The sequence below is a fragment of the Leopardus geoffroyi genome, chromosome B4 (genome assembly GCF_018350155.1).
Source record: "Leopardus geoffroyi isolate Oge1 chromosome B4, O.geoffroyi_Oge1_pat1.0, whole genome shotgun sequence".
NCBI classification, from domain to species: Eukaryota; Metazoa; Chordata; class Mammalia; order Carnivora; family Felidae; genus Leopardus; species Leopardus geoffroyi.
In genome coordinates, this window is record NC_059341.1 from 102,121,250 (window position 1) to 102,143,928 (window position 22,679).

Genomic DNA, 22,679 nt, shown 5'->3' on the forward strand with positions numbered 1-22,679 from the left:
TCCTCTCTTTCTGCCCCTCCCCTGAGGGGGATTTCTTAAATATTTCTTAAAAAAAAGAAATTTTGGCCTGTAGTTCATTTTTTTTTTTTTTTTTTTTTTTGTGGTGTCTTTATCTGGTTTTGTTATCAGGTTAATGCTGACCTCATAGAATGAATTTAAAAGTTTTCCTTCCTTTTCTATTTTTTGGAATAGTTTGAGAATAGTAGGTGTTAACTCTTATTTAAAGTGTTCAGTAGAATTTGCCTATGAAGCCATCTGGTCATGGACTCTTTTTATTAGAACTTTTTTTTTTTTTTTTTAATTGGTACAATTTCATTGCTGGCAATTGGTCTGTTCAAATTTTCTATTTCTTCCTGTTTCAGTTTTGGTAGTTTATATGTCCCTAGGAATTTATCCATTTCATCTAGCTTGTCCAATTTGTTGGCATATAGTTTTTCATAATACTCACTTAAAATTATTTGTATTTCTGTAGTGTTGATTGTTATTTCTTCTTTCTAATTTGTAATTTTATTTATTTAGATCCTTTGTCTTTTTTTCTTGATAAATCTTGCTAGAGGTTTATCAATTTTATTGATTTCTTTTTTCAAAGAACCGGCTTCCAGTTTCATTGATGTGTTCTATTGAGTTTTTTACTTTCTATATAATTAATTTCTGTTCTAATCTCTCTTATTTCCTTACTTCTGATGGTTTTAGCTTTTTTTTTTTTGTTGTTCTTTTTCTAGCTCCTTTAGGTGTAAGATTAAGTTGTTTATTTCAGATTTTTCTTGCCTCAGGAGGTAGACCTGTGTTGCTATAAAATTCCCTCTTAGAATTGCTTTTGCTGCATCCCAAAGGTTTTAGACTGTTGTGTTTTCATTTTCATTTGTTCCCATGTTCTTTTTGTTTCTTCTTTTATTTCCTGATTGCCCTATTCATTGCTTAGTAGCATGTTGTTTAAACTCCATGTATTTTTGTCTTTCCAGATTTTTTCTTGTGATTGATTTCTAGTTTCATGGAGTTATGTTCAAAAAAGATGCATTGTATGACTTCGGTCTTCTTGAATTTGTTGAGACTTGTTTTGTGGACTAATATGTGATCTATTCTGGAGAATATTCCATGTGCACTTGAAAAGAATGTGGATTCTGCAATTTTAGGGTGGAATGTTCTACATATTTCTGTTAAATCTATAGGGTCCATCCAATGTGTCATTCAAAGCCACTGTTTCCTTGTTGATTTTCTTTTTAGATGAACTGTCCATAGATATGAATGGGGTGTTAAAGTCCCATACAATACTATTATTGTATTATTGTCAATTATTTCCTTTATGTTTGTTATTAACTGATTTATGTATTTAGGTGCTTTCATATTGGGTGCATAAATATTGGATTTATGTTGTTATATCTTCTTGTTGGCTTGTCCCCTTTACTATTATATTGTGCCCTTCTTTGTCTCTTGTTAAAGTCTTTTTTTAAGGTCTTGTTTGTCCAATGGAAGTATTGCTGTTCTATTTTTTTTTTTTTTGACATCCATTTGCATGTTAAATATTTCTCCATCCCCTCACTTTAAATAGGCAGGTATCTTTAGCTCTAAAATGAGTCTCTTGTTGGCAGTATATAGATGGGCCTTGTTTTCTTTATCCATTTTGTCACCCAGTATCTTTTGACTGGAGCATTTAGTTCATTATATTCAAAATGATTATTGATAGATATGTGCTTATTGCCATTTTATTACTTGTTTGTGGTTATTTCTGAAGATTTTCTCTGATCCTTTCTTCTCTTGCTCTCTTTCATGGTTTGCTGGTTTTCTTTAGTGATGTATTTGGATTTCTTTCTCTTTATTCTTTGCATATTTCTTAGTGGTTTTTGATTTGTGGTTACTAGTAGGTTTATATGTAACATCTCCTGCATATAGCAGCCTTTATTAAGTTGATGGCCATTTAAATTTGAACCCATGTTTAAGGTACATGGCATTATATTTTGCATCCTTTTCATTTTGTTAGTTCCTTGACTGTGTTTTTATAGAAATATTCATTTTTACTGCTTTTGTGTTTCCTACTTTCATACTGTCATTTTTGGTCTTTCCTTTCCACTGACAATGTCCCCTTTAGTATTTCTTGCAAGGCTGGTTTCATGATCATGAACTCCTTTAGTTTTTATTTGTCTGGGAAACTACTTATCTCTCCTTCTATTCTGAATTACAGCCTTGCTGGGTAGAGTATTCTTGGCTTCAGATTTTTCCCATTCAGCACTTTGAATATATCATGCTAGTCTCTTCTGGCTTGGAAAGTTTCTGTTGAAAAATATGCTTGTAGCCTTAGGAGATTTTCCTTGCAGGTAACTGTCTTCCTTTTTCTTTCTGCTTTTAAGGAGTTTTCTTAATCACTACATTTTGCCATTTTAATTACAACATGTCTTGGTGTAGACCTGCTTTTGTTGATTTTGTTGTGGTTTCTTTCTGTGCCTCCTCAATTTGGACATCTGCTTCCTTCCCCGGATTAGGGAAATTTTCAGCTATTACTTCTACAAATAAATTTTCTGCCCCCTTTCTCTTCGTTCGGGACTCCTACAATACAAATGTTATTATATTTGTTGGAGTCACTGAATTCTCTAAGTCTATTCTCATTTTGCATAATTCTTTTTCCTCTCTTTTGTTCAGCTTGATTACTTTCCATCACTCTCTTCTAGGTTACTGATTCATTCCTCTGCTTCTTCCAGCCTGCTGTTCATTCCATCATTAATTCTGATTTCACTTATTGAGCCCTTTATCTCTGCTGTTATTCCTTATTTCTGTGTTTAATGGTTTCACTGATGCCTTTTACTCTTTTTCTCAAGCCCATCGAGTATCTTTATGAACATTACTTTAAATTCTCTATCAGGCATGTTCCTTATATCTGTTTCACTTAAATCTCTGGCCACGGCTTTGTTCTGTTTTTTCATTTGGAACAAATTCCTCTGTCTACTGATTTTATCTAAGTCTCTTCCTACTTCTGTGTGTTGGAAATATCAGCTAGTCTCCTGCTAATAAAGATAATGGCTTTATGAAGAAGAGGTCCTCTGTTGCCCTGCAGTCTGATGTTCTCTGTCTCTCAGGGCCTGTTGCTTTAGGGAGTGTCTCGAATGTGTGCTGTGTGCACCCTGCTGTTAATGTCCTTGCCACTTTATCCTTCAGACCAGTCATCTGCAGAGGTTCTGTTTGTTTATTGCTGAAGACCTATTGCCACTGTTGCCGGAACTGAGGCTCTGCGAAACTCCAGGGTTGAAAGGCACAGTATGGAAAGGTGTTTCAGCCAGTCTTCTGAGAGAGGGGCCTTCCACGTTGGGACAGAGACAAGTGTAACTGTGAGAGGTGGTTCCACCGAGCAGGGGAGTTGGACTGGGAAGAGGGGCTTGGTGTATGGAAGTTAGGTAGCAAGTGTGGACACTGCACTGGTTTCCACAGGTGACTCTGTGCTTGTGCAGAGGAGCAGGAAAAGGAAATGGTGCAAGCTAGTCCCTTTGCTCCTGAAGGGGTCTCTCCATGAATGCTGCCTCTCTGGGACACACTCCAAGAAGAGCAAATGACCTCCACGCTGTGTGCCCCAGGCACTCTTCAGATTGCTGTTTCCATGCTATATGGCCCCAGGCTGTGTGCCCTCCCCTCCCAATAAGAGCAGTGCAGTGCCCTCTGGGTTCTCCCTGAGGCAAGCCCACTGACCTTTAAAACTCCAGGCTCTCAGCCCTGCTGGTTGCAAGAACTCCTGAAATTCAGCCACTCTTGACTTCCAAGCCAATTGTTATGGGGAATTGTCTTTCCTGTGCACACACCTGTGTGCTACTCTGTCTCTCCCACTTCTCTGTGACTGCGCTCCCTTCCCACCACAGTGGCTACAATTGATTTCTCTCATGTCTCGGCACTTTCTACCTTCATTGATGAGGCCTCTTCTCTGCCTTTAGTTGTAGAGTTTGCTCTGTCGGTCTTCAGGTCATTTTCTGAGGTAGTTAGCATGATTTGGTAGTTATCTAGCTGTATTCAGGGATCAAGGTGAGCCTAGGGTCCTCCTACTTTGCTGCCATCTTCCTCCAAACCACAGGAAAGTTACTTTAGGATAAAACAGAATTTCTAAGTAGCCCTGAGAAATCATAACAGTGATTTATTTTATATAATCAAATGTATATAATAAAATACATATTATATTAGTTGTTATAATTAGCGGACTTTCTTGTATTTTTCAAAAAAAAAAGAATGGAGAAAACATATATTTAAGTAATATAAAGTCAAGACAGATATGGAAGACTATGAGGGTGGCAAGAACTAGAAGAGTAATGGTTGCACTATTATTTTAGTGTTCCTTTTGCTTCAGCACCTTTGCATCTTGCATCACTTGGTAAAGAGCTCACTAAAATTAAAAAAAAAAAAAACAACACAAGAAGGCTGGTAAAAATGCCTAAGAGGAACTCTCTATAAAGTTGACATAAAAATTAGGAATCAGTAGATTTTAGCTTACTGGAAATACGGAATATCGTGGTCAAAAAATGTGATTGCAGAATTTGAGATCTTGGAAGAGATGGAAAAGTATAAGGTATTATAAAATAGTTTATGGAAGTGATTCATTTGCTTCTCACACAACCCTATGAGCTAGTAAAGTCAGAATAGCAAGTAAACATACTAGCTGTGAACCTCTAAAGAAGACTCACATGAAAGACTTTGATTTTTTTATTGGGCATAATTGACATGTAGAGTTATATGAGTTTTAGGTGTATAACATAAAGACTTTAATTTTATGACTCTATTTGTCTTTTTATTACACTAAGCTAAATTTGGAAAATTTTTCTTTATGTTCTTATAATGATCTATGATATTTAACTTATTAATTAGATATATTTTACTATACTTTTTTTTTTTTTTTTGAGAGAGAGAGGCAGTGTGAGCAGGGGAGGGGTCGAAGAAAGGGAAAAATAGAATTTTTTTAATGCTTCTTAATGTTTATTTATTTTTGAGAGAGAGAGAGAGACAGAGCATGAGCAGGGGAGGGGCAGAGAGAGAGAGTCACAGAATCTGAAGCAGGCTCCAGGCTCTGAGCTGTCCTCACAGAGCCTGACGCCAGGCTCCAACTCAGGAGCCATGAGATCATGACCTGAGCCAAAGTAGGACGCTTAACCAACTGAGCCACCCAGGTGCCCCTACTTTTCTATTTCTAGATTGCAATGTTTTTATATTGTTTGGGATTCTGTCACTTATATCATCTAAACCATCAAGCTATTGTGTTCATTTGAGATTTTAAATGGTTGTAAAATATAAGTGATGGTTATGATTACCATAAGAGTTGTGGCATTCGACTTTATAGTCACTGATGCTAAGATTGACAGTGGAAGAGGCTATTAATAGAAATACCAATTCTGGACACACCTGGGTGGCTCAGTTGGTGGAGCATCCAACTCTTGGTTTAGGATCAGGTCATGATCTCATGGTTTGTGAGATGGAGCCCCATGTCAGTCTCCACACTCACAGCATAGAGCCTGCTTGCAATTCTCTCTCTCCCTTTCTTGCTGCCCCTTCCTGCTTGTGCTCTCTCTCTCTTTCTCAAAATAAATAAATAGACATATATATAAGTTGCCTGGAGAGTAAATCTTAAAAAGTTCTCATCACAAGGCAAAAATTTGTAACAGTGTGGTGATGGATATTCCCTAAACCTATGGTGGTAATCATTTTGCAAAATATACCTATATCAAATCATTATTTGCATACCTAAAAGTGATATAAGGTTGCATGTCAATTATATCTCAATTAAAATACGGTCATTGGTAACAATCTGACTTATAAATATCTTTGGTAATCATGATGGTTTATGCTATCAGTAGCTAATATTGCAAACAAAATACAGCAGGGGCGGGATCATCATTAACAGTGTGTATACCAAAGTAGGAAAAGTATCAGTTCCTCTGTGGTTTGCTTATGCTTTCATTAAGGATATTCTCTTGGGGCACCTGGATGGCTCAGTCAGTTAAGTGTCCAACTTTTGATTTCAGCTCAGATTTGTGGTTCGTGAGCTGGAACCCCGTGTTAGGCTCTGCACTGAGCACGGAGCCTGCGTGGAATTCTCTCTTCTTCTCTCTCTGCCCCTCCCCGGCTTGACCTCTAAATAAGTAAATAAATAAATAAATAAAACTTTAAAAAGGATATTCTCTTAATATATGGATTACTTGTAGAAGGTTTTTAAAGCGACTTGTCATTTAATGAGACTTAACTTTTGTCTGCCTCTAACATATGTATCCCATGTGGCTGACTTTGTTTAACAGAGCACAGGTAAGCAGCAATACATCACAATAGACTGAGAAACAGACAATAAAGAAGAGAACCATGTCCCACTCCTTGGAACTGTGGAGCTGCTCTTCTCATTCAAGTTACCCTGCTTATCCTACATTACTTCTGCATCATCTGGCACATTGACTAAATGAGGTTGCACATGTTAGCCTGCACATGAATATTAATATAGCTTATGTGATTGTTTTCTTCTTTAGATTAAAAACAAATGTATTCAGAATTGCAGATATTTTTCTTACACCCCAATGGATTGCTTTGTCCATCCTGTGTGGCAGGTGCATTTTATTTTGGAATCTATGGCTTTGGTAAAGAGAAGTCTGTGAAGAGGAGGGGTGGCATGGCCAGATGTGAATTTTTGATCATTTTTACCCAAATTTAGCAATGAAGTTGTATTGAGAAAGACCAAAGGCAGGAAGGCCAGATAAGAGGGTATTGTCTATTGTCCAGGCCAGAAATTGTGAGGTATGGCAGGAGTAATGATATGCTAGAAGTGAAGCTCAATGTTCAAAAGTTGGTGAATCATTAGAAGTAGTTACTAAGGTAGGAGGAAGAATGAAGAATTACTTTGATTCCTAACTAAAGCACAGTTCTTTTTTTTTTTTTTTAATTTTCAGAACAAAGAACATTCTTATATGCAATGTTGCTTTTTCCAGGGGAAAAAAGTCATTGTTAATTTTATTCTTTCCTAATACCATGCTGTATTTGTAGTGGTGTTTTCATTCATTCTAGAGACACTCCCTTGGAGGCCAGATCTGCGCTGATTCTTTGCATATATCAGATGAGGTTCAATTCTTATTTAATATGATTCTCCAAAAATGGAAAGTCAATAACTTTTCATCATGAGGTTTAAAAAAATGAGGATCATCCTTCCAAGACATAAGTGTTAGATGGAAATATAGGTGACTTCCTTATGCATCCTGTGTTTAGTTCATTGCTGCTGTGTGTCTTGCCTTTAGCTGGGATGACAGCAGCTCTGTGAGCAGTGGTCTCAGTGACACCCTCGATAATATCAGCACAGATGACTTGAATACGACATCCTCAGTCAGCTCTTACTCTAACATCACTGTCCCTTCCAGGAAGAACATGCAGGTGAGAATTGCCTTCTTTCTTTTTCCAGTGCTTCTGCCGGTTTCTTCCCAACCGCCCCCCCCCAACTATTTTTATTGGATTAAAATGTAGCACAGGGGTACCTGTGTGGCTCAGTTGGTTAAGCCTCCAACTCTTGATTTTGGCTCAGGTCATGATCTCATGGTGGTGAGATCGAGTCCCACATCAGGCTGCATGCTGAGCATGGAGTCTGCTCAAGATTCTCTCTCTCTCTCTCTCTCTCTCTCTCTCTCTCTCTCTGCACCCCTCCCCCATTCACATTCTCTTTCTCTCTGTCTCTAAAATAAAATTTTATATATATATATATATATATATATATATATATATATAGCATGACCCCTTAATCTGAAATAATTGCATAAACTGAAGCAGCTTGTGTATATGTATTTTTTTCTATTGATTATAAGCAAACCCAGAAAGACTTGTTTTTACCATATCTGTTTTTGTAATATTGATATTTTTTAACTCAAAAAATATTTTAATAGTCTAACTTTAAATAGTTCTTCATTAATTTTGTATTGATCTCTGAAATAAATTACTACATCTCTTGAGAATCGTAAATCAAGAATGGATATTAGATAATTAAGTTTTATCTTGTCTTACTTTTCCTTGTTAGATTTGACATAGAAAATTTCTTCCTCTCTGGAGTATGTAATTGGGGTTTTCTGCACATATTTATTCCGACATTCTCTAATATGTGCAAGTGAGAATTATGTGACTAAAATTAATGAAACTTAAATTAAGAAGGCAGAGATAAAAATAGGAGTCTCTGGGATTCTTTTGAAATATAAATCAGTGCTGCTTTTTTTTTTTAACCAGTTATCTGAAAGTACATTGCAATGCCTATTCACACTTCATAGATTTTTCCGCACAAAGTTTCTTTGTAATATTTTCCTCATAGCTGAAGACAGATTCAGAGAAACGTTCTACAACAGATGAGACATGGGATGCTACCGAGGAGCTGAAGAAAACAGAAGAGGACCTCGACAGCCATGGGGATAGTGGCGGCAAGTGGAAGGCTATTTCCTCAGGACTTCCTGAAGACCCCGAGAAGACAGGGCAGAAGGCCTCCCTGTCCATCTCCCAGACAGGTTCCTGGAGAAGAGGCATGTCTGCCCAAGGGGGAGCGTCATCTAGGCAGAAAGCTGGAACAAGTGCACTCAAGACCCCTGGTAGGCTTGTCATTTCACAGCTGTTATGCAAAAAGGTTTTAATTTATAGCTTCCATTCAGTCTTGGTTCTCTTTAATGATAGCTTTATTTTTTAATTAAGTCCTATTCTTCTCTGTATAGTTATTTTTTTCCTATGTAAATTTCACATACTTTACCATAGAAGTCCACATGAATACAACAATTTGGCATTCTCTAGAGAGCACCATCATAATCTGGGGCTATTGAGTGTCTATTCTGCCACTGTCATTTCTGTTCGTGGGCAAATAAAAGAAGTCTGCCTAATAAAAACAAGATTGCATTCTTTCTGACTTCCTCATGAAAGTTGGGAATATTTATGGTAAGCATACCTCTAATTTTTACTACCACCACTGAGAGGCAAGAACAATCACACTAATCTAATGGGTTGGAATTCTGGAGATTTGAAACATCATTTGTGAATTACACTTTATGAAAGAAGAGAGTGAAATAATTCTGCCAAATTTTACCATCTTTTTTTTCTTTTTTTTTAAGATTCTCTCCCTGTTTTTAAAATGGTGCAAAATTTTATGGGCACTTAGTTGGTTAAGTGTCCTACTCTTGATTTCTGCTCAGGTCATGATCTCATAGTTTGTGGGTTCAAGCCCCACGTCAGGCTCTGTGCTAGGAGCACAGAGTCTGGTTGGGATTCTCTCTCTCCCTTTCTCTGTTCCTCCCCTGTTCATGTTCTCTCTCTCTCTCTCTCTCTCTCAAAATAAATAAATAAAGTTAGAAGAAAGAAAAAAAGGAAATGGTGCCCAATTTTAAATAATGCCACCTGAATTAGTGATGTACCAGGGTACTCTAAATATAATAATCTTACATATATTCAAGTGAATTCTTTTTCCGGCACTTAGCTTGATAAGATTAAGTGCTATCCTGATAAAAGAAGAGAATTGTGAGATAAAAGACAATAATAAATTGCAAAAATATGTGTTTCCATTTTATCTCCATCACTCATCACATTTCCTCTAAAAGCCATAATTTTATAGCTTTGTACTCAACCCTCTCAATATATTAATCCATATTTTGGAACTGAAGTAACATAAAGATGTGTTCACATTTTTTACACATGGTTTAGAGAAAGAGTATTATGAAATCGAAGCGTGCCGGCATGCATATTTGTGTATTTCTCGTTAATTAGGGAAAACCGATGATGCCAAAGCTTCCGAGAAAGGCAAAAGTCCTCTAAAAGGATCATCTCTACAGAGGTCTCCTTCAGATGCAGGAAAAAGCAGTGGAGACGAGGGGAAAAAGCCCCCGTCGGGCATTGGAAGATCTACTGCTCCCGGCTCTTTTGGATTTAAGAAGTCAAGCGGGGTAGGCTCATCTACTATGATCACGAGCAGTGGAGCCACAATTACAAGCGGATCGGCAACACTGGGTAAAATTCCCAAGTCGGCTGCCATCGGTGGGAAGTCCAGCGCCGGGAGGAAAACCAGTCTGGACGGCTCACAGAATCAGGACGACGGCGTGCTGCACGTGAGCTCCAAGTCGTCCCTGCAGTACCGCAGCCTGCCCCGCCCTTCCAAGTCCAGCGCGAGCGGCATCCCCGGCCGAGGCGGCCACAGGTCCAGCACCAGCAGTATTGATTCCAATGTCAGCAGCAAGTCGGCTGGCGCCACCACCTCGAAGCTCAGAGAACCTACTAAGATTGGGTCAGGGCGCTCGAGTCCCGTCACTGTCAACCAAACAGACAAGGAAAAGGAAAAAGTGGCCGTCTCAGATTCAGAGAGCGTTTCTCTGTCAGGGTCCCCCAAATCCAGCCCCACCTCTGCCAGCGCCTGCGGGACACAAGGGCTCAGGCAGCCGGGATCCAAGTATCCTGACATTGCCTCACCTACGTTCCGAAGGTAAGAGTGTGTAAGATGATGCTGGGAAAATAGAGTAGGCTATGCCGTAGGAGACATGTAAACTGTGTGTCCATAAAATATGTGTGTCCAAAATCCTATATCCTGAGTATATATACCCTGCATATATATTGTAAGGCATGTATAATCTTAGAATCTTTTATTCAGTTTCTGAGTACGGTGAGTTTTAAAAAGCTGGTCGTGTAAATAGCCAGCAAAAAATAAAAAATGGAATTCATTTTGAGAAATGCTCAAGCTTCCCAGTTCCATTCTCATCTAATATTAGCAACATAAAAACAGCATTTATAAGAAACTTAAGAGCAGATGGCAATACCTAGGGGTAGTGATAAAATAAAGTGATCGCTTATAAAATTTCCATAGATTTCCATCTCTCCACAATTACAAATAAAGCAAAATGGGCCTTTATGACTGTTGGTATTTGTTTCCAGTGTTTATTATCTTGCTGGCTCTTAATGAGTCAAATGATCATGAACGTAGACGAAATTGTTTTTCTTGTAAAAGATTACATTGGACAGATTGATGTAGTACCCGATCTTGACAGATTAATGAAAATCAAGGCACGATATCATGGACGGAATTTGAAAACATTTGGATATTTCACACAGGGTTACAACTAAGGAATGAGCTAGATTTTCTAGCTTCATCGCTTTCCTTTATATGACTGATAAGCAGCATAACTTAGTTTCTATACGAGGACTGTCTTCGATATTAAATATGTGGAATTCTGCTGTGAGATATCATTGTTTTTAAATACTACTGTGTTTTAAGTGGCAGGGAAATACATGTGGTTAAAGACTTGCGACAACTGGTTGAACCTCTCTGGGTCTGTTTCCTCATCTATGATATGATAGAGTATGATTTATAGTTCATTACGTGTTAAGTATGTTTAATGTTTGTTTTTATTATGATGACCAAACTGGGAAATAAAGGGTCTTGAAACATTTACTTTTACATTTCAAGCAATCTCAGTTACATGATTGTTTGAAGACCTGGAGATTATATTCCTCAGTAGCAATATTAATTCTGAAAAACTGGCTTTTTGAAATGTTGAATCTCATCCGAAAGAATAATGACTTATCGTGGGAGGAATTATTTCTCTTGCTTAAATAAAAGCCAATAGTGCCCTCCAGTGGCCCATTACCTATGAAACAATTTCTCATATTCGTCATAAAATACTTCACTGTAGGAAATATGGATTTCATTGCAACTTAATTAGTTAGTAATCATTATGCCATTACTCCATATCACTTTATTTCCATATTTACATAAATTCGATGATATCATCTGCTTCATTTACAAAACTAAAATGTTTTCTGAACTGAACTCCAACATCCAAGTTAGCACCACCTCTGTTTCAAATCACTATTATAAATATGTATTTGAATAGCACTGGCAACTGACATAAAACCCTTTGGTCTTTCTTGAGGAAAACGTACACAAACCAACATGTTGCCAACAGTGTCCAATATTGTTTCTAACCAACTGCTCTCTGACAGCCACTCAGGCCACCAGCCACATAACATAACCTCCCGAACCTTGCCTTAAGCATTCCTTTTAGATTTTGAACAGACTGTTACAACGAGAGAGAGAGAAAAAAAAAAAAAAGAGACAGAGAGAGAGAGAGAGAGAAAAGAGAGAAAAGATTTTAAGTGTTACGTACCGAATGCGTAGAAGTTGTTTCATTATAATGGCTCTGTAAATAGGTACCAGCAAATGTGCTCAAGCTCTCTTTCTTGAAAGACTCATGATCACTTAAACTGTGAAAGCCTGGGACTTTCATGTTTGATCTCCTTTTGTTCTGCCCGCTTCCCCCCACCGTGCGGGCGGCGGCCCAGTACTGACTGACCCTTATGGTGATACGAGACATTTTTTGGCACGACATTAAGAAGTGCAAGCTCGTAACGTTCGTTGACACGGAGGCGGGAAGTGCTTGGTGGCTGGGCACACCGAAGCACGCTTGGCTCTGTGTACTGTAACCCTAAATATTGAGTGTGGATGTCGGTTTCTTGGAACAACTGAAGTTGTTATTTGTTTTTCTTTTAGGTTGTTTGGTGCCAAGGCAGGTGGCAAATCTGCCCCTGCACCTAATACTGAGGGTGTGAAATCCTCCTCAGTAATGCCCAGTCCTAGTACCACTTTAGCGCGGCAAGGCAGTCTGGAGTCACCGTCGTCTGGTACGGGCAGCATGGGCAGTGCTGGTGGGCTGAGTGGCAGCAGCAGCCCTCTCTTCAATAAACCCTCAGACTTAACTACAGACGTTATAAGCTTAAGTCACTCGTTGGCTTCCAGCCCGGCGTCGGTTCACTCTTTCACCTCGGGTGGTCTCGTGTGGGCTGCCAATCTGAGCAGTTCCTCTGCCGGCAGCAAGGACACTCCGAGTTACCAGTCCATGACTAGCCTCCATACGAGCTCTGAGTCTATTGACCTCCCCCTCAGCCATCATGGCTCCCTGTCCGGACTGACCACAGGCGCTCACGAGGTGCAAAACCTGCTCATGAGAACGGGTAGTGTGAGATCTACTCTCTCAGAAAGGTGAGCTTTCCTAGAGGCATCGACGAAGTCTTCGCCGCCTCCTCCCTACGCTGCGCCTACCCTCCTGCCCCACTAAATTCCCTTGAGGTCCATGGGAAAGCCACTCCGCAAGGGAACAGACGATTGATTCAAGGGATGTGAGATTAACGGGTCTTTTGTTTGCGCATATTACCAAGTATGTAGAAGGGGGGAAAAAAAAAGCCATCACAGATAGGAAGGATAGTTGCATAATTAAGTTTCTTAATATGAATGCGTACATATATACCAGATAGGCGATTTGAATAAAATTCAAAGCCTGTGTTTGTGTATTAAGTGATGTCTTCTCCAGACATGTTAACGATTTGGCCTGAGCTCCAAGATAACAGAGCTCCTTATGATAATTTGAGTATTTTTAAAGACCGAATGTAAATGGATTTGACAATCATGCTCTGAGCAATATGTTAAGTTTGTTTTATTATCACTTCTCTGGGAAAATAGCAAAAAGATCACTGGAGAATCCTAGCTGAATTGGAAAAAAAAAAAGTCAATTGTCAGGTATGAATGCTTAGAGAAAATTAGTAGCAGCAGTGATATTTTTAATAGACCCCTTGAGGTGCCTGGGTGGCTCAGTTGGTTAAGCGACCGACTTTGGCTCAGGTCATGATCTCGCAGTTTGTGGGTTCGAGCCCCGTGTCGGGCTCTGTGATGACAGCTCAGAGCCTGGAGCCTGCTTCAGATTCTATGTCTCCCCCTCTCTCTACCCCTCCCCTGCTCATGCTCTGTGTCTCTCTGTCTCTCCATAATAAATAAACGTTAAAAAAATAAAAAAAAAATAGGCCCTTGAGAATAAATCACATTACAAGGTGTTTCCCATTGGTTTAATGAGATTTTTTTTAACTTAAAAAGAACATAAGAAGGTATTCCTTACCTAATATACTTACCAGAAAGTGTCACTGCTGACCAAAATGCCTTTAGATTCTCTCATCCCAAAAATCCTTTCTCAGATACTTTGGTACTGACTCTTTCCCCCAGGAAAATGCCCTGAAATGGCCACTTTCTCCAAGATTAATTTAATGTTATTTGTTTCTTGACACACCTACAACTTTTCAGAAATGGTCTTGGCCATATGTCTTAATTATGTTATTGGGGAAAGCACCACTAGCCGATGAAAATGCCTCAGATCATTTCCTAAACTTTTGTTCAGTCTGTTAGTCATTCTGACATATCACCTCTTTTCCAGACTTCCAGCCTTATTCCCAGAATCATTTTTTTAAAGGTCAACTAAAGCTCTTACCGCATGGCACTGGTTATCCCTTAATCCGGGATTTCCCGTTGCTCTTCTGTTTCTCTTGCCTTTGTAAAATGCTGAGCATTGCTTCCATCCCACTGTACATCCCTGCCCCCTCATGGTACATGGACAGCAATGCCCATAAGACATCCCCCTGATCCAAGAATTTTAGAACTGAAATATTTATGCTTGATAGTTCCTATGGTGGGCTGCTAATTACAAAATAACATGTTTCTTCATAAATAAATAACTGGGCCAAGAGACACAAGACAAAGAACTGGGTAATAGAGATTAAACTGTAGGTGTTTGCATCTATATACCTTCTAGTTTTCTCATGATAGATAGCAGGCATAAAGACCAGCTGCATACACAAAAAACAATGGTTGTAAGTACTGTTTCATTTCATTTTCTATCTCAGAAGTTAGGCTTTCTACAGCATCTTAGATTTGAGTTTCTGCCCTTTCAGGTGAATGGGTATCCTCATATGTCATTTTCAAAACTTTTAACGAGTAAATCAAATGACAGCAAAGCCTTGGTTTGCAAGTATAATTCATTCTGGAAACATGCTTGTAATCGAAAGCACTCCTATCAAATCGAATTTCAAGAACCATTGGCTGAGTTTTGATCATGTGATGTTTGGCATCATGTACTACTCGTGTTGCAAGACATCACTTATTTATCAAGTTAAAATGTGTTAGAAAGGTTTGCTCGTCTTGTAGAACACTTGCAAAACAAGTTATTCACAATCCAAGGTTTTACTCTATATTGAAAATCTGTTAACAGTCTATAGTTTGTATCTTTGATTGTGTACTCATATGTTATATGAGAAATCCAAATAACACTTTTATAACCAAACTAAGCACACTGCAAATAGGTGATTTTTTATTAACCCGAATCACCCTCCCAAAACACTGATTTTTTTTTAAATCATAAATATGGCTGCAACAAGTTGACCCTTGAGCCATCAACCTATTTCTTTGGCATTCAGATATCAAAAATAGCCAAGTAACTATTTATAACCAAGTAACCGTCAAATCAAACCAGATGATAACATTGAGGTTTATAGATATAAATGCAATGTTAGTATTTTACTTTGATTTATATTTTAGCAGTAGCCAGTATACATTTTCACTTAGAAATACACCAGCAAATATGCAGTTACTTATTTTCCTTAAGCAAATCTTTTGTTATTATTGTTGTTCAGTTTTTGAAATAGACCAGTTTTACCAATGGAAGTATCCCAGTATTAAAAATATAATTAATTTTTCTAAAATAAATCTTAAATAGACTAATTTTATTTTTTTTTATTTTTTTAAATGTTTATTTATTTTTGAGAGAGAGAGAGAGGCAGAGCACAAGCAGGGGAGGGGCAGAGAGAGAGGGAGACCCAGAATCCGGAGCAGGCTCCAGGCTCTGAGCTGTCAGCACAGAGCCCGACGCGGGGCTTGCATCCACAAACCATGAGATCATGACCTGAACCGAAGTCCAACGTTTAACCGACTGAGCCACCCAGGTGCCCCAAAAAGACTAATTTTAGGTAAATGCATATTTTGCCCTGGATTTTTAGTGAAATATACTGATGAATATTAAATTTGAACAATAAAATACTTTCAGAGGTATAATATGTGATATAAATATTAATTAGTTCCTCCTAGTAAATTACTGGATCAAAATAATTTTTGATATGACAGATTGTACTTTTCCTTTCTTGGAAACAAAACTGCAGGCAGTAGCAATTTATTCTAATCCTTTAAAGTGCATTCAAGAAAGTTTATGATCTATTGAAGAGAAAATTAGATCCTATCAGAGATCCTGGCTTAATTCTAATTAAGCCGGGAGCAGCATGTTGGGAACACTAAGGAAACCAAAGAGCCATCTGAGAGAAAGTGTGCTAGAGTATAAATATTTAAAACAAAGTAACTAGAATGATATGATAGAGATGTGTATAAGTTCATGCCTTACCTGTTTATCTACAATTTCAAATATTTTATTGATATATTCACATCTCAATGTTATTGAATCAGTCGTTTTTTAATTTAAATTCCTCTTCATTAAAATATCGTAAAATAATAAATAATAACCAAAAGCTCTTCAGTAATTTTCTCTCTAGCTGCCCCAGATCATTGATGGCCCTGGAGCCACAACTAGTTTACGGTTATTTTGTTTAGTTTGTTTTCTTTTTTTATAAAATAACCAAACTGTAAAAATAATTTTGAGGTGCCTGGGTGGCTCAGTCGGTTGAGCATCAGACTTTGGCTCAGGTCGTTATCTCACAGTTCGTGAGTTCAAGCCCCACATCGGGCTCTCTGCTGACAGCACAGAGCCCGCTTTGGATCCTCTGTGCCCCTCCCCTGCTTGTGCTCTCTCTCTCTCTCAAAAGTAAATAAACATTAAAAAACTAATTGAAAGTAGTAACCACCTTTAGAAATTGCTGGCTTGTTTTTACATATCACATGGAACAAACTTGCCTGCACAATTCTGCACAGCGTCTATTGCCTTTAAACAGACAGTACGTGACCTCCTCAGACTGCTGGCTGAGAGCCTTACTTCCCTCGTTCCCACTGCCTGCTGGCCCTGCAAGCAGTGAGTTTGTGACCTTTCGGGATATGTGAGAAGTGTCTACATTATAAAACCATTAATATCCAGATTCAAACAGATGTTTCTACTTCAAGTTTTAACTTAGATTGGTAAATTTAAATGCATTTTTTCTGAGTTTTTTTTTTCCATTAAGTTCTCTGTGTGCTAGAAACATATACATGTTATACAATTGATAATGTTGCAAACAATGCCTCTTTTCAATTTCCTCTGCAATGTTAAGCTTTAATAAATTTGCACACAAGACAAAGGTCATCTTTAAAATGGCTTGTGACCATATTAGTGCTTTAGCACAACCGTAGTTCATATTTACAGGTTTTTCATATTTGTTCAATACGATTCCTTTTTGTTTGCCTATCCACACTATTCAAAAAACTTCTGTAGTCAAAACGTACACTAGAACTAGCCTCTACATAACTGAGTAATTACCTTAGGTGGACATTCCCTATAAATAAAGTCATATAATGCCTTTGGTGGCTTTCTACAGCAGTGCTAAATAATGGAGTACCCACAGAAGAAAACATTTTAGCTTTGATTTTGAGTGATTGATTTTCAAGTCGATGTGTTTGCATTTGTGTTATATCATTCCCATCATGCATATCCTGTGTATTTAATTTTGATCATTGGGGGTTCTACTGGAAGAGAGCTATTATTCTGCAAATTCAAATTAATTTTATTCTTTGGTTATCCACATGCCAGAGATTATAACAGAAATCCCTAGACTTGTCCCGTTTAGCTCTTGACACCCTCTTCTATTTTTAGAAAGGCCATTTCTCATTTTCTCCAGACACATCCTTTCATCTCTTTCTATGACCGATTGAGATTCTTTAAAATAGTGGCTGATACAATGTATAGCCTTTGAAATACCTAACTTATAATTTCCAAAAGATGGCATAATTTCATTAAGTATTTAAATAAGTGGTGCCAAAAAACGTGACGTTTCAGGCAGATATTTATTACATATTATTTTTCTTCTCTTACATGCAAATAGAATAAATCTGCCTTTGTTTTTCATAAAAATAATCTGAATACAAAAGTAAATATCAAATGGTGTTTTACCTCTCCTCTGTCCATTAGAAGTGGTCACTTTAACTTAGGCAGAGCAGATCTATCTGATTTCCACACATGACTCTCCTACATATGAAATCACAGTGAGAGTCTAGTCAGTTACACAGGGAAGCAAAAACTACCATAGGAGGAAATAAATAGAATCTACTGGGGAATAATGTTAACATGTCATTTAATCTACCTGCTCATGATCCTGTCACTAAATTGTCATTGAGTGTGTTACAACAATGGACATCTGGTCACCTTTAGTTGTCCTTTTCCAATAAGTTAAACATTAAATGTGTGTTACAGAAATTTTATTTTGTGTAGTTTAGTGAATCATTTTTGTTGGATGTGTAATTTTGAGGTTTTTGTTTACATTATGTCCTTAGGGGTTTTCTTTGTTTTAACAGCATGCAGCTTGACAGAAATACACTACCCAAAAAGGGACTAAGGTATATATTTCTCTCAGCACAATTGCTGCCTTTCATTGTTGTTATGTAAACTTTGCGTGCTGTCTCTCTCCCTCTTCTTTCTTTGTTTGCAATGACGTATCTGCCATTGAGGATGGCATCACTTTTCATCCTGATGTTTTCTCTGGCCTGAGGATTTGGTGGGATAAGCCTCAGGTTAGAGATACCTGTAGGGCTCAAGACTCATTAAATCCAATGCAAATACCATTATTTGGGGGTAGCAACATTTGGTAGGTTTCAGAACCCAACTTCTGTAAATTAAAAAAAAATTGACTTCCCTAACTTTAGCATCTTGGAGGCATATGCTTGCAAAACCTCAACCCATATAGTCTACAGATGTGGCCAGTTAATGTTGAAAGGTTGAAGGATGCTCTAATTTGAATCAAAGAAAATATATTTTCATCATCAGAGGACAAATATTGTAATTAAGGTATGAATTTTTACAGAATCCTTTTGGTAGAAACTCAAGAATTTTAATTTCTGTTTTTCAGGAGTGCTGGTCAATTTAGATATGTATTACTCCAGTATTACGTAATAATATCAAAATAATCATTCAGTTCATCATAAAAACTAAAATGAAAATTTAATCCATGGCCATCCTTTACTGTACACTCTTATCTGAGGAGAGGATATAAAATGAACTATGAATAGAGGTATAACACATATGAACACAATGAGTTGACTGTTCTTTGATGCTAAGAACTTACTTACTCTGGTGAAAATGAGCACTGGCCAAATAGGTCTTTCCCTGTTATCTTTTTTTTCCCTCTTCAGTCCCTGAGTAATAGCAAACAGCTTGTAATTAATTATTCCATTTCAATATTTTGCTTCAGAAATCTATTTTGCACTAAAGTGAGCCCATTTTTTTTCTTTTTTTAAAAAATCTGGACATGATGTCAAGTGGCATTTTAATGAAATAAATGTTTATTTTATTTTATTTTTTTTTTCCCAAAAAATTTCTGTCAGTTTGTGTTCCATTTCCTGTGCTTTTCTGTATCCATCACTTCAGTTCTCTTGGCTTCTGGCCTACCACTGTCTGCCATATTTAGTCCATGCTTTCACCCTCTTCACATCCTTCCAAGCACTGTGCTTTTGAGTCCTTCTCAATTAACTTGGCTGTCTGCTCATTGCTTATGATTTTCAACTACATGTCTCACAGAAGCATAATTTTCCTTTCGAAATCCTTTATTTTTCTTTTCCTGTGAGATTCAAACAGATGGTGTCAGATCATCTGGAAGAACTAAGCAATTATAATTAGATTCAATCTGTTGGAGAATGTTGTTCAATCTGAATAGTAAGCTCCTCTCAATTGTTTTCTTGTCCTGGTATTGCCTTGCCCTTGTAGATGTGCTTACGTGTCTTAGCTGTGCTGTTTTGCAGATATACCCCATCGTCTCGGCAGGCCAACCAAGAAGAGGGCAAAGAGTGGCTGCGTTCCCATTCCACTGGAGGGCTGCAGGATGCTGGCAACCAGTCACCTCTGCTCTCCCCTTCTGCCATGTCATCTTCTGCGACAGGAAAATACCACTTTTCCAACTTGGGTAAAATAGCCTAAACCCAATTTCATCGTGTTGTTTTCACCACTTACCCTCACAGGAGTCCTCGAATCTCTTAAAAATTCTTCGCTTAAAGACAAGACAAAGATACCTCAACAGTACCTTTTATTTGTTTGATGGCTTACTATTCACAAAATACTTCCCAAATGTTATGCAGGTTATTGCTCATGACAACAATGTGACATAGGTACTACTGTTGTTACTTTACAGTCTAGGTCCAGAGGCACAGAGAGGTCATTTCACGCAAAAGAGAAAAAAAAAAAAAAAAAAAGAAAAGTCTCTCCACTCATCAGGGGCACAAGCAGTAACCCAGAACACCTGACTTCAAGCCTGTGGCGTTTTCTCAGAGTCCTCTTAAAAACCAATAAAACAGCTGCTTATTTTTTGTTTAAAATGTTTTTTTAAAGTCCTTAGCAGAATTTCTCATACTTTTGTAGAGAAGCATAAAATATAAAGAAAAAAAAAAAAACAAAACCCATAACTCCATGACTCTAAGATCGCTTCTTCAAAAGTGATCAAAATTAATACCATTTTAAAGCTAAAACTGTCCTTTAAATAAACAGAATTCCATGGGAACATTTTAGGATAAGTGCAATGAAAAAAAAATGATAATTTAACCATTGGGCTACTTTGTGTGCTTAGCATCATTTGTATGACATATAGCATCATTTGTGTAAATGTCACAGAAAACATTGGGAAGCATGATAAAATAAAGAAAGAAGTCTAAACGTACCAGCTATAATTTGATAGAGCCAATGCTTTTAAAAACAGATTTATGTTCTATAAATTTACATATAAAGTAGTCTCATTTTTTTTTCTTTTTGCTTCAAAACTTTTTTTTTTTTCTAATAATGGACCCACCGGTTGTCCAAATTCTTCAGTAGTTTGGACTTTTCAACATTTTCAGTCCTGTGAGGACAACAAAGGCTATTTCTTTTCTCTTGTAACTCTTCCTGCTACACAGAATAAGCCTCTGGTAATGAGAAACCATTATTTCAGTCATGGTTCCATATGACCTAATGAATTCCTATTAGACACAAAGTTTTTGTTGCTACACATATACACCTACACAGTGATGAGACTTCTTTGCCTCATAATGGCAAAGAATGGTATAGCTTTTACTTACTTTGAATTGTAATTATAAAACATGGCAAGAAGCTTAAAATTTTAACTTCAAAAATGGATTGAAAAGGTTTTTTATGGAGTCCTAGAAATATGAAATAAACTCTAATTTTATGCAACATTTGCAACAAACCCAAACCACCTGGAATGCTGTTTGCTAGGTATCTTATGTCTCCTACCATTCTTTTTAATACCTGATGTTAATTTGAGTAATTGAATCCTTACCCCACTATTTTTTCATTTATATTATTCTGATGAAATCCATCTGTTCCATTATTATTTGGAAAAAAAAAAAAAACCTCACCACTTACTATGTCTGACCTCGACAAAGTCATTTAGCCTCAATTTTCTCAACTGTGAAATGGACCCATAAGACCTAGGTTATATTATGAGGGACTGATTTAATGTATACCAAAACTGAGGAGAATATAAGACTTGATAGACTCTGTTACCTCATCATTTTTATTAGAAAACATGCCTTACATTATCAGACACAATAGCTGTAGATTTCAAATTGATCTTACTGCCTCTACTCTCATATTCAATATTTTCACTCATTGATACTTATGATGTAAGACCTTCCCATACATGACAACATATTAGGCAAAACAGTGGATACTATTAAAATAATCATAAATAAGGATTATTTTATCATTAAACTTATAAAAATACACCAAATGGAATTTTTTAACTTGAATATGGGTTCCATTGTCTTGCATTTTGCTTTGGTCATCATTTGTTTTCAATTTGAACATTATCTCTTCTGAATGATCAGCAACTGATTACTACTAACAGTCAGCATTTGCAATGTGTTTCTTTATCATTCCTACCTATTAAAATATATTAATAGATAAAACTTTTAGAAATATTGCCATAAAAAGTCACATATAACAAACAGAAATTTAAGAGAACTGCAGTTACATCATTATATGTAGACTACCATAAGCTATTGCCAAAGTAAACTGGCTTGTGTGCAATTCCCAGCATGTATGTTACCTATAATAGAAACTGTTCCACTCAAGAGAACAAATCGGAATAACTTAGTAAGCAAAATACATCTTAGGATGAAACTTTATTTACTCTTGATCATTGTCCTTGCAAGGCATCTCATAACCTGGTGAGACTCATTGTCATCTTGCTGTGAGTGACGATTACTCAGCTTTATTTCTCACCTTGCTGCACGTTTAGCATGTAGAAGCATTACTATCAGCCTCTCACCTATGTATTTGTGGACCCTTTTGCGTATAGAGGATTGTTTATAAACAACTTTGTGTGGGAAGTTTCTATTTCCCTCTCCATATTCACCTTTCAAGCTATTTAGAATTAACCCCATTCTTCTATACTCCTGAGAGCATAGAATCTTGGAGATGGGAGACGTCTACCTATGGTTCAATTATTCATCTTTTAGTTAAATTCTTATGACATCTCTAGCTTCTTGTCTAAACCCACCCATAACAGAAACTACCTAAATGTAGATATATTAGACTTTTGAAGTTCTTCCTTTAAAAGATCAAATAAAATTTTCTTGAATCTCTACCTAGTTCTTAGAGTCCCAGATTCCACAAAATAAGTTAAAATTAGCGTTCATATGAATATTCTTATTTTAAAATAATATCATAAACCCAGTAACTAATATGTCAAGA

General features: G+C 37.1%; 1 protein-coding gene across 11 annotated transcripts in view; it reads left to right on the top strand.

Moving 5' to 3' along the window:
- The window catches only part of NAV3 (neuron navigator 3), an 832,957-nt gene that overhangs the window by 732,749 nt on the left and 77,529 nt on the right, over positions 1–22,679 (top strand). For 5 of the 11 annotated variants that reach the window (XM_045463549.1, XM_045463557.1, XM_045463546.1 and 2 more), the window contains 6 exons: positions 7,236–7,368; positions 8,288–8,558; positions 9,718–10,426; positions 12,488–12,976; positions 18,299–18,340; positions 19,739–19,899. In XM_045463549.1, coding sequence (XP_045319505.1) covers positions 7,236–7,368; positions 8,288–8,558; positions 9,718–10,426; positions 12,488–12,976; positions 18,299–18,340; positions 19,739–19,899 — 1,805 coding nt within the window. The remainder of the gene's footprint in view (positions 1–7,235; positions 7,369–8,287; positions 8,559–9,717; positions 10,427–12,487; positions 12,977–18,298; positions 18,341–19,738; positions 19,900–22,679) is intronic. The other 6 variants (XM_045463554.1, XM_045463551.1, XM_045463552.1 and 3 more) reach the window with 3 other exon arrangements.